Source organism: Podarcis melisellensis (genome assembly GCF_964234715.1).
Source record: "Podarcis melisellensis genome assembly, chromosome: 1".
Taxonomy (NCBI): Eukaryota; Metazoa; Chordata; class Lepidosauria; order Squamata; family Lacertidae; genus Podarcis; species Podarcis melisellensis.
This window is the reverse complement of record NC_138528.1, coordinates 44,247,591-44,259,794: the sequence shown is the minus strand read 5'-3', so window position 1 is coordinate 44,259,794 and position 12,204 is coordinate 44,247,591. Positions and strand designations below refer to the sequence as shown.

Here is a 12,204-nt window from a genome sequence, read left to right as displayed (position 1 = left end):
AAAGAGATTTATTTTCAGCCATAAGGACTTATAAAGACATTTAGTAATCACACTATATACAGTTTCATATAAGTGAGCATGATGTTATATTCTTGAATCTAAATAGATCCTACTAGGTTATATTGTTCATTTCAAATAGCAATATTCTGAAAACAGTATTTTTGTTTTCTAAATTAAAAGCTTGACTTATTAAGAGAGGTTTTTTCTTCAGTGGTACAGAAACCATTTTGGACAGCAAATCTCATTTACTATGATAGGGCTTTGTGCATCCTAAATAGCTTTCTTTAATATGAGGTCTACTTTCCACTACACAAGCACAGGAGAAAGAGAATAATCTAATGTAATTACCTCATCTGTAACTTGATGGGCTCTCAGTTGAATTTCATCAGGCGACAGCTCAGCCATGATGAACACTTATTTTCTGATCTCTGACTATACACAAACAATGGTATTTCCTCTGTAACAAAGAATACATTATTTACAAGCAGAATTCTAATAAATGTCAAACGATACAAGTGCTCTAAAGATGTGGTAACACAGTTCCTATTATATTTACATTCAGCTCAATTCTTAGGATAAGGAACACACAATTTAAAATTTCAATATCAATCAATGACTGGAATTTATAGGGAAAAGCCATAATGAAATAGCCCCTATTGGAGATATGTTGATTGCTTAAAAGGTATAATTTAGTAAAAGCAGTGTCCATTCACACAGGCACCTCGGTCAGTAAGAAGTTTAAATGAGGTTTTGCACTTTTAGTTGATTAGTCAAATGAAGGAATGAGAAAAGACCAAGTTTAGCCCAGCCCCATTTTTCGGTGACCTGATCAGAAAGATAACTATAATAGCTGGAATCAGGCAAGACACAGATAACAAGTGTAACCCTTTGTGAGAAGTTTCTTACGTGGACTTACAATGAGACAAGGAGACACCGAGATAAGGTCTATTACTTCCCTTTTATTATACGCGTTTGCAAAGGCGGGCTCCTCGTCCCAGGGTGGTACGAAGAGCCCCGAACAATGGACGGGCAAGAGTTTTTATCCCTATTGCTGCCGCCCCTCATTCGAGGCTTGGCTTACAATCTGGCTCATCATCAAAGACATGGTACTAATACATCATCCATTCTACACTCTCTAAACCTAAACTTATTTAGAGACTCTTTCTACTTCCTTATCTTGTTGACCTGGCTCCCCTGCACCCAATGCTGGAATTTACAATAGCCCACCGCAGGAATTTACAACTGAGTTCGAGGCACACCTTGTTTACTCCTTCTCACAATCCCCCCCTCTTTTTGTATCTTGTCTCGAACTCACATAATAATTCTTGGGCTGCTATTTCTGCTTCCTCATCTGATGTAGGTACTGAGGCATATTGCATCTTCATGAAATATGTGGATACCTTCCGTTCTGCTAGGAGGGACAAAGAATTATTGATAGTTCTAACGAAGATTGGCAAAATGCATGGAATTAAAACGCATCCTGCCGCAATTAACCCAATTAGGGCCACTATGGCCTGCAGACCAGGTAATTTAGGGAACCATGAACCAAACATATCCTTAAAATTTAATCCATCCCAAGTCTGGACCGGTACATGTGCTAACTTTACCATACGGTCTGCTATGTCTTTCACCACTTTCCCACTATCATCTATTTCAATACAACAATTAGTAAGATTAAATTTTCCACAAACCCCGCCTTCTTTTGCTAATAAATAATCCAAAGAAAGCCTGTTTTGCATAATATATGTTCGGCTTTTAGCACTTTCCTTAGCTAATTTGGTTAACGCTGCGGCTGTTTCATTAGTAATTATTTCTACAACTGCCTGTAAACGGATAATGCGATTCAGCAAATAGATGGGATCTCTGCCAAAGGATCCGGCTGTGCCATCATTTGCCCAAGTGGCTGGACCATAATATTGGATAATTCTCTCTGGGGGCCATTCTGTATCTGTCCATTTTCCTATATGGATTCCCCGTTTTCGTCGTGGTCCTATTTCATCATATACTGGGACTCCTAGTTTTGCTTTAGTATGCAAAGGGAGTAGGAAGAAACTAGGTCTTAAGGTTGCCAATACACATGAGCCGACCCAATTTAAAGGTAACCTATTGTAAGCATAGCTCCCACAAGCCCAGTAAAACCCATCGGGGGTTTTCCATTCTAGCATTCTGTTCTCCGGGTCTAGGAGAAAGCTCATATTGGTAATATTTCCGAGGGGAGAGGGCCAAGTTTTATTATTATTCCCTTGACTCCACCACTGTTTGTCCTCCCCTTCCTGGAAGCCCTGGTCGTCGCCGTTCTCGTCGTCCTCCAGGTCTTCGGCCGCCTCCTCGTCTCCGGGCGCCACTGCGTATCCCGACCTTCTTTTTCCTTCCCTCACATGACTAGATCCATCTACGAACCATCTTTCCCCTTCCGTTAGAGGTACCTCGCTTAGATCTTCCCTAACTTTGGCCATTAATTCTATATCCTTAAGGCAATCATGCTCCTCGAGTTCCCATTCTTGCCGCTCCCCTCTTAGGAATTCCGCTGGATTCAAATTTCTATCTGTCCCTATGGTTATATCATTTCCAGTTCTGAGTATCCCTTCATATTGCACTAGGCGCCTGTCCGTCATCCAGGTGGGTGCAGCACCTGTCAGTACTGCGCCTATCTGATGAGGGCTGTGCACTATCAGTGCTCCTCCAAAGGTCAATTTCCTGCTTTCCAATACTAATTCGGCCGCTGCAGCCACCGCTTGAATGCACGCCGGCCATCCTCTAACCACTGGTTCTAAGGTTGCGCTTAGATAAGCTACTGGCTGATATTGCCCCCCTCTTTTCTGAGCCAGGACTCCTACTGCCGTCTGAGCAGCCACTGTCACATACAAGTGGAACGGCTGCTGTAGATTTGGCAGGGCCAGAGCCGGACTAGTTATTAAAGTTTTCTTAATTTCTTCCCACCTGGCCTTATCTTCCTCGTCCCATTGCACCTCCTCTTGTTTTCCTGTCAGTTTCCTATTCAAAAACTGAGTCAACTTTGAATACTGATCTATCCACAATCTGCAATATCCCAATAATCCTAACATTCTTCTTGCATCAGTTTTATCTTTAGGTGGTCGTAGTTCCATGATCCCTTTTACTCTATCTGGGTCTAATTGCCTGGTTCCCCCATCTAAAATATGTCCCAGATACTTAACCCTCCGCTCAGTGAATTGCAATTTTTCTCTGGATACCTTAACTCCTAAATCACCTAGCCAATTCAATAGCCGAATAGAATCACATTTAACTTCCTTCTCTTTTTTCCCAATCAATAGTAGGTCGTCTACATACCGCAGAACCTTGTTGGATCCAGTGGGTTTAAACTCCCTCAATCTTTCCCCCAGTGCCTGTCCAAACAACAGAGGACTCTCTGTATATCCTTGGGGCAAGACCGTCCACCGGTACTGCCTTTTCTGACCGGTCTCCACATCCTCCCACTCGAAGGCAAACAAATCTCGACTGTCTTTGTCCAGAGGGCATGCCCAAAAGGCGTCCTTTAAATCAACTACTGTATACCATCGAGTGGAAGGAGGGATCCGGCTCAATAACGTATAAGGATCTGGCACGGTGGGAAATCGGGGTATCACTATGCTGTTTATATTTCTCAAATCCTGTACCATCCTATATTTGCCATCTTTCTTCTGTACGGCCAATATGGGTGAATTAAAAGGTGACATCGTAGTTTCTATAAGCCCCTGATTTAAAAGGGCGTCGACCACCGGCTGCAAACCTATTCTCCCTGCTCGTTTCATAGGGTATTGTGAGGTCCATAGATGAGTAATGCCAGGCTTCACTGTGATTTTTATTGGGTCCATTTCCATCTTCCCCATAGTTTTTCCATCTACCCACACTTTAGGATTGATTTGTTTCTCTTCTTCCAGCTGGAGTGTATACATTGGAGTTCCTTTTTCCTCATCCATTAATCTATACCCCAATGAAACCATGAGATCCCTACCTAATAAATTTATTCCTGACTCTGGTATGAACAGCAGGGATGCTTTGATTTCCTTTTCCCCCCGAACAATTTTGCTTGGTTCTAATTGGTAGACTTCGGTGGACTTGCCACTTACCCCTATCACTTTGACTGTTTTTAAAGTTTTCCTTACTCCTGGTATATTTACAGAAACAGATGATCGGGCTGCCCCAGAATCCACCAGAAACACAACAGGTTTCCGAGAGGGACCCACAAATAAGTTCACCAGTGGCTCATTCCGGGTCCCAGAGCATGAGCCGGAGCATCCCTAGTCTTCGTAGAGACTATACAATTCGGTCCCCGTGTCCTCATTATCTCGGGGAGGTCCTTGTCTCTGTCTGACAGGCGCATCGGGTATCTGGTTCCGCGGCGTCCTACACTCCCTAGCAAAGTGACCCATCTTCTGGCATCGGTAACATATTATTGTTCCGGTCCTAGGACCAGAGCCCCTGCCCGGTCCATAAGACCCCCTGCCTCTGTAACCTCCACTTCCTCGGAAATTCCCCTTGGTCTGAAATTCTCGGTTCCCATTCTGTTCTCCGATTTTCTTTTTCTCCTCTCCTGCCTTTTGGATAGCCGCTACCATCATCTGGCATTTTTGCTTTTGTTTGACTACCTCACGATTAACAAAAACCTGTTGTGCCGTTCTTACTAACTCTATAGTCGCGGCATCTTGCCAATTCATCTTTTGCAATTTCTTTTGAATATCAGGCCATGCCTTGGTTACAAATTGCATCTTTAACAGGTTATCAAATGCTGGAGAGTCCGGCGTAACTCCGGAATATTTAGTCAAATGTTCTCTAATCCTTTGTATAAAATCGCCTGGTGACTCGTCCCTCATTTGATTAACCTCAAAAGCCTTGGTTAAATTGGTACTTTGAGGCACTGCCCTCTTGATACCCTCCAAAATCATTTCTTTTAAATCTGTAAGCTGGACCCGATGGTCTGGGTTATTTATATTCCAATTTGGGTCCCCTATAGGAAATTTGGTCTCCGGCGGAACTGCCGCCGGGGCCCCCTGGTTACCCGCGGGCGCAGCCACTCGCGCCTGTTCCCTTACTTCCCAATATTGCATTGCTGCCCTCCGTATCATTGCCTTTTCTTCTGGAGTGAATAAATGTCCCAATATATACATCAACTCTGTATATGTATATATGTGTGGTCCCATCCACATTTGTAGGAGGTTTGCTACCTCCTGACTATTCTCATGTAGTTTAGGCAAAGTTTGCTTTAATTCTCTGAGTTCAGAGGGTTTTATAGGGCTGACCACATATACCATTACGGGCTGTCCGGCTGCATTGATTCCGCCAGGGGTTTCCCTCAGGGGATAATTTTGTACTATACATGGATTTCTCTTTCTCAAGTTAGTACTGCTGTCTGAGTCGTCATCCGGCAATGGATAATCTTTGTACGGTAAATTCTCCAAATCTCGTTTACACTGTTCCAATTCTTTTCGTAGCCTTGAATGCCTTAACATCTCATAAAGAGGGGGACTAGACATTACACCATCGTTGGGCCTCAAAACATTTGGGCCGGATGACGGGGCTGTCTCATATGGGGGTGCGGTCGCCCTGACTGCGGGGGTCGGACTCACACGATTATAGTCCGGAGGCAAATCACTGAGTCCTCCACGACAGCCAGGCTGTGGTGGCGGAGGCAGTGGTTGGGGGAGGTCGGCCAATCCAGGCACTGCCAGGGGTGCACCGGTGGGTGGAGGTATCGCTGTCTCTTCATCAGACTCTATTTTCTTTTCTTTAAGTGGAAATTGTCTCAATGGTGGTGGATCTGGCCCGTAAAAAGTTACATGGGACCATAATTCTATGTATGGTCTTTCTTTATCTTTTTTAGATTTGATCAAATAGAATTTCAACTGCTTGATCCAGTATGGGTTTGTTTCCCCATCTGGATCCCAACGATACCCTTCATCGGGTCCTATGGGGTATTCTGGCCACCTTACTCTACACAGATTAATCATTGTCTCTTTGACTAATCCCCTACTATAGGGTCTTATGTCCTTATCATCCCAAGCCAACAAAACCTGTCCCAAAGGACTATTGGGATCTATGGGGTCCTTGGTCCCATTACTGGGGCCCCTTCTACATGTACTCTGACTCTTTCCCATACTCTATTATGTCTCTTTTTCGTTCACTCACACAATCACGCGGAATCGCCTGGCCGTTTCCCTCGCGGGAGAACGGAACCGCAAGCTAATCCTCCCGCCGGGGTCCCAGGCCCCCCGGTCCACACTCACGCGTCCGTTTGGAACCTCTCTTTCATACAGAGACCACCCCTAAGCAAAACACATTCTTATATCATATACCAAGTGCAGCAGCTGGGACCAAACAAAGAAAATGCCAAGCTGTAAAGCCCCCATCTCATCCACATCTTAACACCCCCTAATTCTTTGCTCCTCACTTTTAGCCTCTGTAATTCTGAGCCCTCTAGATTTTTTGCTCTAGTCTAGTCCAAGACAGCACAGTTGAGGAAGGCAAATATTTACTGTTTTAAATGGTTTCATTTCTGTTGAAATGAAAGCACAGGAGGCAAAATTGCTATGTTAACCTACAAGGGTGAATCTAGGAGGGAATGGAGAATATGGAGTATGCAGAGGCAGAATGACATAATTGCCCACATGCAGAAAAGATCTTTCCCAATTTCTACCACAAACAAAAATCAAGTTTGTTCTTCTACCTTGGAGTCAGAAGGTAATAATTATTGTTACTCTGCCTCAGTTGTTTACTATCTTAGGAATTTGAGGTTTGCTGGCAACAGTGATTTCAGCTCTTAAAACACCCTGTGTCCCCCCCTTGATTTTTAGCACTATGTTGTTAAGACTTCAACAAAAAACACCCTCACTCCCTCTTTTTTCTAATAAATCATTATAATTGCTAAACAATTTAAAGCTGAATTTTGTTGCCGTAATCCTAAAAAATGAACTGCTATTCCTTTGTGCAATGCTATCTTTTTCAGTTAGTATCTTCTTCAGAAGATATAATTTTGTTGATTTAGGGTCCTCTAGTTCTTGAGAGAGAAAAATACCAACAGGGAATCAAATCAGAATATAAAAAAATACACTAGCACTTCCCATAGAAAAAGCATTATGGCCTCCCTAAAAAGTTGCCACAATCACAACTTTCAACAATAAGGTAAAAAGTTAAGGTAAAGGATCCCTGGATGGTTAAGTCCAGTCAAAGGCGACTATGGGGTTGTGGAGCTCATCTCTTCTTCAGGCAAGGGAGCTGGCGTTTGTCCACATACAGCTTTCCAGGTCATGTGGCCAGCAGGACTAAACTGCTTCTGGCACAACGGAACACCGTGACAAGTGCCAGAGCACAAGGAAATGCCGTTTACCTCCCCGCCAGAGTGGTACCTATTTATCTACTTGCACTGGTGTGCTTTTAAACTGCTAGGCTGGCTGAAGTTGGGACAGAGCAATGGGAGCTCACCCCATCATGTGGATTCAAACCCCATACCTTCCGATCGGCAAGCCCAAGAAGCTCAGTGGTTTAGACCACAGCGTAACAAGCAAAATGACCACAGTAACAATAATTCAGAAACAATGTCATATATTCCTCAGAAGCAATAGATTCCTCTGAAAATGTCCACCCATACCTAGCGTATTACTTCCAGGGGGGCAGGCAATTTTAATGAGTCAATAACATCAGTTAAAATTTGGCTAATTTTCATGTAGTGCACAGCCCACAGCATTTCCTTTAAAGTTTAAACCATTCCACTCCCATCCCCTGAACCTGACACAAAAGATTCCATTCTCCATTTTTACCTTTACATTCCTCCTCACAATCTATCATTTCTTCCTAGCTTGTCTTAGCTCTCCTGATATGTTGTCTGGGCATTTTTAAAACCTTCCCCCAGACATGCATGTTGACTATTGAATGTTAGACGTTTTTAAAATAAACTTTTTGTTCCATTATGATCTCATGATTCAGATTTTTTTAAATAGGTGGCATCAAGTGATTTAACAGGTGGGCAGACCCAACAATCTGTCAAAATGGCTCACAATGGTTGGAGGAGGTTCCCTACCTCTTGCCGCATGTATTTGACATGGCCTGGGACTTGAACAATACAAATTTAACTAAGAAGAGCATCAGGAATATTTAGCAGAATATCACAAGCAGATATTTTTTGAAGTTGCACACTTAAATTTCATCAGAAGCCTGAAGGATCCAAGAATTTTGCAACACATTAGCTACCAACAGCATTTGTACTAGTACTATTTTGCGGCAGAGAAGTTATTTCCCTATTACTTTACACTGACTAAAAAGTAAATAAATGTGAAAACAAAGACACCACTCAACATCTCTTCCTGTCTTTTTTATCAGCTTCCTAAATATGCTACAAGGACAATAGTGTTATTGCTGCTCTTTCAGATAGTACAGGAACAGCATCTTGATTGCTTTGCTTGTTTAACACTTGAAATAGCCTAAATACTACTTAGGAAGGCCTTCTAGAGTAAAGTAACAGCAGTATCTACTATCTACACTACAAATCAAAACCTCCACAGCTTTCAAACTACCCTTCCCGTAATATTTTTTTGAAAAGCCACAACAGGTAAACCAGTATAAATTTGACTTCATTTTGTAGTTTGCTTCTGCTTTGTTGTTCAAAACTTTTGTAGTTGTCACATTCAAAGATAATTTGAAAAGAAGAATTTGTGGGTATGAACATTGTCTTGGAGGTAGTGTTCATGTATTCTACAGCAAAGGAACTCCAAATACCTGCTCCTACCTTAGAAAAGACCCAAAGACCCAAAGTTACAGAAGCAGTTCTGGAGACTGCATTTATACAAAAGCAAGTATGTTACTTGATTTGATCATTGAATGTAAGAGTAACTTCAATGAGCAAACAGGTCTCCGTAACCCAAGGTACAATCCAAAATACAGTTAGTAGTGGAACAACTAATTCCCCACAAATAGGCTGCTTCTTAGGGAGGAAACTTCTTTTATAAAGCTGTCTCAAGTGACTGCATACTTTCATGTTGATGTAAGGCGCTCTCTCTCAACTTCTTGGTCAACAAAAATGAAACAGCACAATAGTGCTAGAAGACAGACAATGCTGGAATTTCTAAAATCCCCAGCAATGAATTCCCCTTGTGATATTAGCCAGCATTCTGTTGCTAAAAAACTATCTTTTGTATTGATATTCATGGTGCCAGAAGTGAAACAGCTCCTCACCAGAGTATAAGTACTTCCACTTGCTGGGGAATAACTGCCAATTTTAATTTATAAATGCACCCTTTCACATCACTTTTAATCCCCTCCTGAGTTCCCCAAATTTTGTTAAGAAGTTACTCAGTAGTCACAAGCGACTGCTGTGCAGAAAGAAAAAGCACCAACTTTGGTAGCATGCACTGTGCAAAGGGGGATTGGAAACACGTGAACATAGTGATTTGCAACACAGCCTATATCTTTAAACAGAACACTTCCTGAGTAAATATCTTTTATTGCTTTGTGACTTACTCTGAAGAAGTCACAAACACAACACTTCCTGAATAAATAGCTTTTACGACTTTGTGACTTACTCTGAAGTGTATGATAGAAGCAAATGTGCGATATAAATAATGTTATTAAAAAGGTTATTTAGGTTAGTTGGAACATTGATGCAATTCTCATGGCAGACCTCATGGCTCAACTATTTTGTATATATTAAAACTGTAAGTAGGATATGACCATCAGCGCCATGGAACATCAAGTTATTCCTGATGTTCATTTTCCCTCTCTAAACTGCGTCTTAAAGGCTGAATGCTCTGAGGCTATTCAGTTCCCCATTTCCCCTCAGCCCATTACCTTCCCTGAAAGTCTGGAGACTCTCCAGCTTGGCACTCAATGCAATGGAAGGGTTGTGGCTGGAAAGGAAAATTGCTACATCCTCTATGCATGCATACAGTTGCCTTCAACATTCACAAGGGGCTCTTTGGATCCCAGTCCTAATCGTCAAAACGAAACAGAACTGAGTATGTATGCATCTAAGTTAAAAATGTATAGAGTACTATTTGTAGTATTCTTAAGAGTATGACTACATTAAGAAACAAGAGAAGGGAATAAAACTCAGGAATGGCAAGTGTTGTGGGGGTGCTAACATATGAAAGTAAGCTGATAGTGCTAGATGCATAGGCCTGCTGACTACCCTAACTTTTAAGGAGATAAATGTGCATGGTAGCAAGAGAGGCCAGTACTATTGTGAACAAGACCTCAAGTCATACAAGAAGACAAGCTTATGGCAGCCTTGTAATTTCCTGCTCATCCCTGGAAACTGGGGATTCCTGGGATTCCTGCAAGCAACTTTTGAAGGCTTCTGAAAAAGCTGTGCTCTATATTTCACTAACAGCTTGTCTGCTGCATGAGATACCAAAGCTGATGGCAAATATAGTCCTCAGAAGGACTATGAACCAGATGGAGAATAGCCAACACAGCCTGGAATAGTTTATAATGTACTGAATGGGTAGAGGATGAGGGGAGACTGCTCTTTGATCAGACGCTGCTGCATAGGGCTGTGCATTCAAGGGAGGAAGGAGCATGTTTACATATAATAGTTAATAGTTATCTCTACGTACAAAATACATGGGGTGAAGAGTAGAAAAAAGAAGTGGGAGGAGTTAGAAAAGATCAAGTAGAAGGGAAAATGGGGAACCATATGGGAGAATAGAAGAACAGGAAATAGCAAAAGTGTAGAAAGCATGGACAGAACTGAATTATTGGAAATAAGATGAACAGCTCCATATTGCACAATCTACTTCATGTACCTTACCAAAGATTCAAGTTATATCATGGTCTCAACATTATGAAGATGTAAAGGCTTTCAACCTAGTGTTGGGTCCAGATTTGGGCAATACTGTATATCCTTTGCTAGCTTTTCTTCCAGCCACTCTGACACTGCCCAGTCATTTGCCTTCTGCTTCTTGGGCTAATGTGTACCACTGCCCTGAAGTAGAGAATGAGTGGAAGTTGCTCTCCTTGCCCTCGACCATACTCCTGAACTGTGTACGTACCACGGTTCCCAGGATTCTTTGGAAGAAGTCATGTGTTTTAAACGAATAGCTTTTCTGAGAGAGGTCACAAAAAAAGCACTAACAGCAAGGACGAAAAAGACCAATAGACCCTGCTTTGGTCTGGGCCTTTGCAGGTGTCCTACAACACTGACTCCTGAGTGAACTTCCAATTGTGGAGCATACTGTGAAGGATAAAAGTATGCCTTAAACTCTTGTTTTCCATAAACCAGCTACTGCTATTACTCTGAAATGCCTACTCACTTGTTTTATGTACCCTCTTCTGGGAACGCCCCAAAATAAAAGTTACCTTCTCCCTTAAGTGCCTTTCCATTCTAAACCACCCTCAGGAATTAAGGGCTCAGAAAAGGATTCACATCTTATGTAGTAATGATATAGCATTAAATATAGGGCAGCTCTGGGGAGAGGAAGCCAGTTGGCCACATTCCTTCAGGAATCCCTGACTCCCCAGACCAAGCGGGGCCTGGAAGGGAGGCCAGTCCCAGGCAGGCACCCCGGAAGCCGGGAAGGGGCGGCAGGGCAGCTTCGCCCGCCGAGGTCCCTCCGCTGCCGGGGATGCGAGAGCGGCGCTTCTGCCTGCCTCTCCCTCCCTCCTCGCCGCTTCCTGCACTATCCGCCTCTCCCTCTCTCCTCCTTCCTTCCTCCCTTCCGCAGGGCTCCTCATCCGCCCGCATTCCTGGGCCACTCGCCGCAGATCCTGGCCCAGCTTCAGCCTCCAGCCCAGCCGACCATTATATATAGAGATATATACCCTGTATATATGTGTGTATGCAGCCGAGAGACGCCCAGCCGGCTCCTTCCTTTCCCGGGCACCTCGAGCGCCCCACCTCCCTCCGGCACCTCGCCCGACCTCCCCTCCGAGCAGACCCCGCACTCGCACCTTCCCTTGCACGCCGCTGCACTCATTCACACGTACTCCGCGAGCCCGCTTCTCCCCATCCCCGGATTCCCCGCCGCCGCCCCACGCTGCCCGCTCCTTGCTTTCCCTTTCGAGGCTCACTCACGCGGCTTCGGAGTCGACCAGCCCTCGCCCTCCTCTCCAGCCCCGCACCCGGGAGCTCGGGCCTTCCGCCACAGGCCGCTCCGCTTTGCCTCGAGTCTGCGGGGGCCCCTTCGCTCGGCCAAGCCCCACCCGGGCTACTTCCTCACAGCCTCCGCCCTCCAGTTCCTTCTTGACCGACGAGGTGTC

At 43.9% G+C, this 12,204-nt stretch overlaps 2 protein-coding genes across 2 annotated transcripts in view; both read right to left on the bottom strand.

The window, feature by feature from the left end:
- The window catches only part of GANC (glucosidase alpha, neutral C), a 146,054-nt gene that overhangs the window by 35,873 nt on the left and 97,977 nt on the right, over window positions 1–12,204 (bottom strand). The gene's annotated exons all lie outside the window — the stretch shown is intronic.
- The window catches only part of SNAP23 (synaptosome associated protein 23), a 21,502-nt gene extending 9,298 nt beyond the window's left edge, over window positions 1–12,204 (bottom strand). Inside the window, exons 1-2 of the mRNA XM_081890784.1 lie at window positions 12,020–12,204; window positions 349–457 (exon numbers count right to left, since the gene is read on the bottom strand). Of these exons, the coding sequence (XP_081746910.1) occupies window positions 349–405 (57 nt within the window). The 5' untranslated portion in view covers window positions 406–457; window positions 12,020–12,204. The remainder of the gene's footprint in view (window positions 1–348; window positions 458–12,019) is intronic.